We start from the raw sequence: 4,913 nt of genomic DNA on the forward strand, positions 1-4,913 counted from the left end.
GGGGGGTCGTTTGAGCTTTACGGTTCTTTCAAAACACTAATTAGGTCACAAAAGTGCCGAAGATTAGAGGTTGTACAAGAGAGTAACAAACACAAGAAAGAAGAAGAGATAAGGACGATCAAAGTTCGATAGGAATTAGAAGAAACAAACTACACCGCAGGACATGCCAACCACCAATCCTAATAGTGCAAAAGGTGGATGGTGCAAGAAGTGCTAGAAATGCAAAAAGCAATTTAAAGCAACTCGTCGCATCGGAAAGGAATTTCAAGGTAGAAAAATCTATGGCACGTATGTTAAACTACGGGTGTGTGCACGACATACGGAATGAGACTGAGTAATTTTATATCACTTCTTACTCCCCCCCCCCCACCTTCTCTCTCTCTCTCTCTCTCTCTCTCTCTCTCTCTCTCTCTCTCTCTCTCTCTCTCTCTCTCTCTCTCTAATAAAACTACACACTAAAGCCTTTGTATTACTAAGACAACCGTAATTCACAGGTGATCACACCGGATTTTCGTTTCGTTCTTTCGCACCAAGGATAAACGTGTACATATATATTAGCCAAGGAACACATTGTGGTTATAGCACAGAATTCTATACTTATTTATAGAATTCTGTGGGTAATAATAGCAACTTATGCACGTTCACCAAGATGGAAGCTCGTGCCATCCAACAAACGTTTTCATAAACTGCACTGAATGGGAGGAAAAGAAAACGAAAGGGAATAAGAGAGAGAGAGAGAGAGAGAGAGAGAGAGAGAGAGAGAGAGAGAGAGAGAGAGAGAGAGAGAGAGAGAGAGAGAGAGAGAGAGAGAGAGAGAGAGAGAAAGAGAGAGAGAGAAGGGAGATAGAGAAAAGACAGACAGACAGACAGACAGACAGACAGACAGACAGACAGACAGACAGACAGACAGACAGACAGACAGACAGACAGATGTAGGTAGGTAGGCAAGTAGATAGATAGACAGATAGATAGATAGATAGACAGATAGATAGATAGACAGTTCTTTAGTTCTTGTAAGAGTTTTACGGCACTTGCAACACAATAAGGTCATATAAGTGCCGAAGATTAGAGGTGTTACAAGAGAGTAACAAACATTAAAAAGAAGGAGGGCAGAGAGGGACGATAGATTTTTTATAGGAAAGAAGGAGCAAACCACACCAGAGCACCCGCCAACCACCCACATAGATAGACAGATATAGACAGATAGATAGATAGATAGATAGATAGATAGATAGATAGATAGATAGATAGAAAAAGTAAGCACTCTATGCGATATCGAAAAAGAACAATACGCAGACAAAGAAGGAAAAAACAACAGCCCCAAAAACATCAATTACTCGTCCAAGTCTGCACGACGTCACCCACGCGCCAGAACACTGACAGACTTGCCAGCGAAGTCTGGTGGGGAAGGCATGAATAAAGGTAGAGGTAATTTAAAGAAGAAAAAAAATGAGCGAAAAAAAAAAAAAGACCTTCTCGTTGAGTGACCGGCACGCAGCATCAGCTCTGCAACCTGTTTGCCTATCCGACGGTTTTCCCAGCGGTGGTTTAAAATTTATTAGGACCCCAAAAATTGATGAAAATAATAATAAAAAATTACTTTTTTAAAAACCACAAAAAACACCCCCTTCCCTCCGTCACCCTCCCTTCCACCAGCCTAACCTTCCACAATAAATTAGAAAAAAAAAGATCTCCACAAAACCCGCCAAACCCTCTCTAAAACCGCCTGTTGCTTCCTCCGCTAAAAGCCCGCCAAAAACCCTCTCTAAACCCCCCCCCACAACCCCCCCCCCCAAAACACCTGCTGCTTCTCCCCATTAACAAGCAAGAGGTTGCGAGGTAAAGCGGACATTCTCCAGTCTCCAAGTGTCGGAAACTGCTTACACGGAGAGATCGAGGGATGTTTCTGCTTCACAAGCAAAGACGAAAAAGACAAGCAGCAGGAAAAGCAGAGCGAGTAATCGTTGCTAAAAGCGGGAAGTACAGCAGCACACGTATAATATAACCACGACACGGACACTAGTGCGTCAAACGTAGATAGATAGATAGATAGATAGATAGATAGATAGATAGATAGATAGATAGATAGATAGATAGATAGATAGATAGATAGATAGATAGATAGATAGATAGATAGATTTTGGTAAGTGTTTTGCGGCGCTCGCAACTGCACACGGTCACATGAGCGCGCGGGACACATTCAACATTTTCAGTTGGGTAGGAATTTTGAATTTTGCCCAGGTGGCGGCCGAAGCCTACTCTTATCGATTTTAGGACCACAAGGGATCTTTAACAAGTGCAACTTGCACACGGGACCCTCGCAATTTTTCGCCCTTATCCGAGAAGGTTAGGTGTTAGATCTTCCCTAAAATATGATTAGGAGTGTGGCTGAAAGACAGCAGCAGTAAGAAGGAGCCAAGGAGTAGCAGTAAAAAACCTGCCGAAAGAGTCTGGAGCCAAGAGGACGGGGGCAAAGGGGAGGGTTTGGGAGGGGGGGGGGTGAGCAGAAAGGGGAGTCTAAAGCAGACTAACATTGTAACCTCTAGACCAAGAGAGCCCTTAAGGATGGATGAATGGATGGATATAGATAACAAACAATAATATAGTATTATTATTATTATTATATTATTATCATTATTATTATCATTATTGCTATTATTATCATTATCATCATTATTACTATCATTGTTATTATTATTATTATTATTATCATTATTATTATTACTATTATTATTATTATTATTATTATTATCATTATTATTATTATTATCATTATTATCATTATCATCATTATAAAAATATCCTAAATTAATCTCCCTGATCAAAACCCGAGCCGCACCGGTACAAACAAAAAAGCAAACAAACAAGCAAACACCCAAACAAACAAGCAAACGAACAAACAAGCAGACTAACAAACAAACAAACAAACAAACAAACAGACTGACAAACGAGCACGGCACAACGTACCGCCTCCACGTGGTTTCTGCGCAGCTCCAGCACCCCCAGGTTGTTATAGGCCTCGGCGTGGTCGTTGTTGTGGCTGAGCGCCAGGCGGAAACACTGGAAGGCCAGCTTGTTGTCGCAGATACCCTGAGGAACAGAAATAGTAATATGATTTTTTTAGTTGTTCCCGCAGAGCTGGAGATCCTTTGTAGCTGCCCTAAACGCCAGATGGCGTAATGGAGCCTCAGCCAGTCAGCCAGTTGTTCCCGCATCAGATCCGGACTTTGGAGATTGCCTTGTTAGTGAGACAACTTCCTGGGCCTTCGGCATATTGCGGTAGGGTGGCCAGTTCCTTTCCACACCGCCTTTACTTCCCCAAATTGAAGTCAGGTACCTATTAGTGCTGGGTGAGCAGGAGGGGGCGAAAAAAAATCCGTGTCCGAACCGGGGCTCGAACCTGGACTTTCCGCTTTGGAGACGAGCGCACTAACCGCTCCACCACCTCACCCTAATATGATACAAGTTTGTTTATTTCCAGTTTAAGGCACAGTTTTACGGCACTTGCAACACAATTAGGGAAAAGTAAGCGCCCATGATTCATTTTTGAAATAGTTTTAGTAAGCGTTTTACGGCACTTGCAACACAACTAGGTTAAATAAGGGCCGACGATCAATTTAAGAAAAAAAAATCCCAGTTTAGTAAGCGTTTACGGCACTTGTAACTAGTGATGGGCGGTTCCCAATTACTGCAAACTAGGAATCGTAGGTATCGAGTCCGAACTTAATTTCTTTCCACTGATATGATTTCTTCAGGGTGCCCATGATTTCTTCAAATGGTTCCGACCCCTAGATGATTACAACATTACTTTCGGCGAGTAGCAATTACTTCCGACGATTCCAACATCTGGCCAGTTCCGGTCTCCTGGTCGGCTTCAAACAGCTAGGGTCCAGGATAACCTCGATCTGGAAACACGGTGAGGCATCCATTTCCCCCCCTCCCCCAAAAATAATTGTTTTTTAATAGTAAGAAAATTTAAATACATTTTTAATTGGTAACCGTTGGTTTACGTAAAGTGGAATCGGAACTATTCTTCTGTAGCACTAATCGAGGGAATCGGTTGGATTCTTCGCCCAGCTCTACTTGCAACACAATAAGGTCATATTGTATTTTAAGTACCGAAGATTAGATTTTTGTGAGCGTTTTACGGTACTTGCAACACAATTAGGACAAACAAATGCCATATATTAGAGGTGTTACTACATAGTATCATACTACACATATAAAAGGAGAAAAAATAAAGGCGATACACCTAGGTATTTGATAGGAAAGAAGGAGCAAACCACACCAGGACACCCAACAGCCACCCACTGAGTTTTGAGTTTGAGTCAAAGAGAAGCACATCGACACGATAACGGTAATTTCGTGCAGGAAAACAGCAAAAAAGAGACAGAAACAACAGAGGGGAAAAAAATGAAGTAGGACCTACCTGTTGTGCCGTCCAACTACCCGCATTTACAAAGCTTTTTCGCGCCCCCATCGACACAATTTAGATCATAATAGGAGACGGGCTACGACCCTGGCTGCAAGGGCCAACCCGGGCTGAGAGAGAAGGATACTACGTCTCAACAGAAAGACTGGGTTACTTGAATCGACAACCCCCCCCCTTCCCCCCAGACAGCCAGACAGGAATCGAACTCAAATTAGGTCTTCTGTGTGCATTGGCGAAGAGATAAACCGTTACACTTTGGAATAAGCATGCTTAACTAGAATCTATAAGAGTGGTCCAACCATTGACAGACTTCTGCGACACATGGACAAGAAAGCAGAAAAATGTAAATGAAACTAAACAACATTCAGTCCAGTCCATTAAGAACAGCCTCTGTTATTACATTATTATGTGGCGTCGGTGGCCTAGTGGTTAGGCTCTCGGACTCACGACCGTAAGGTCGTGGGTTCGAATCCCGTCAGGG

General features: G+C 42.7%; 1 protein-coding gene across 1 annotated transcript in view; it reads right to left on the reverse strand.

Moving 5' to 3' along the window:
* Positions 1-4,913, reverse strand: part of LOC101859257 (tetratricopeptide repeat protein 8) — a gene marked incomplete at its 3' end in the record, with an annotated part of 49,941 nt that overhangs the window by 30,971 nt on the left and 14,057 nt on the right. Inside the window, 1 exon segment of the mRNA XM_013085077.2 lies at positions 2,968-3,090. Coding sequence (XP_012940531.1) covers positions 2,968-3,090 — 123 coding nt within the window.

Source organism: Aplysia californica, unplaced genomic scaffold (assembly GCF_000002075.1).
Source record: "Aplysia californica isolate F4 #8 unplaced genomic scaffold, AplCal3.0 scaffold00342, whole genome shotgun sequence".
Classification (NCBI taxonomy): domain Eukaryota; kingdom Metazoa; phylum Mollusca; class Gastropoda; order Aplysiida; family Aplysiidae; genus Aplysia; species Aplysia californica.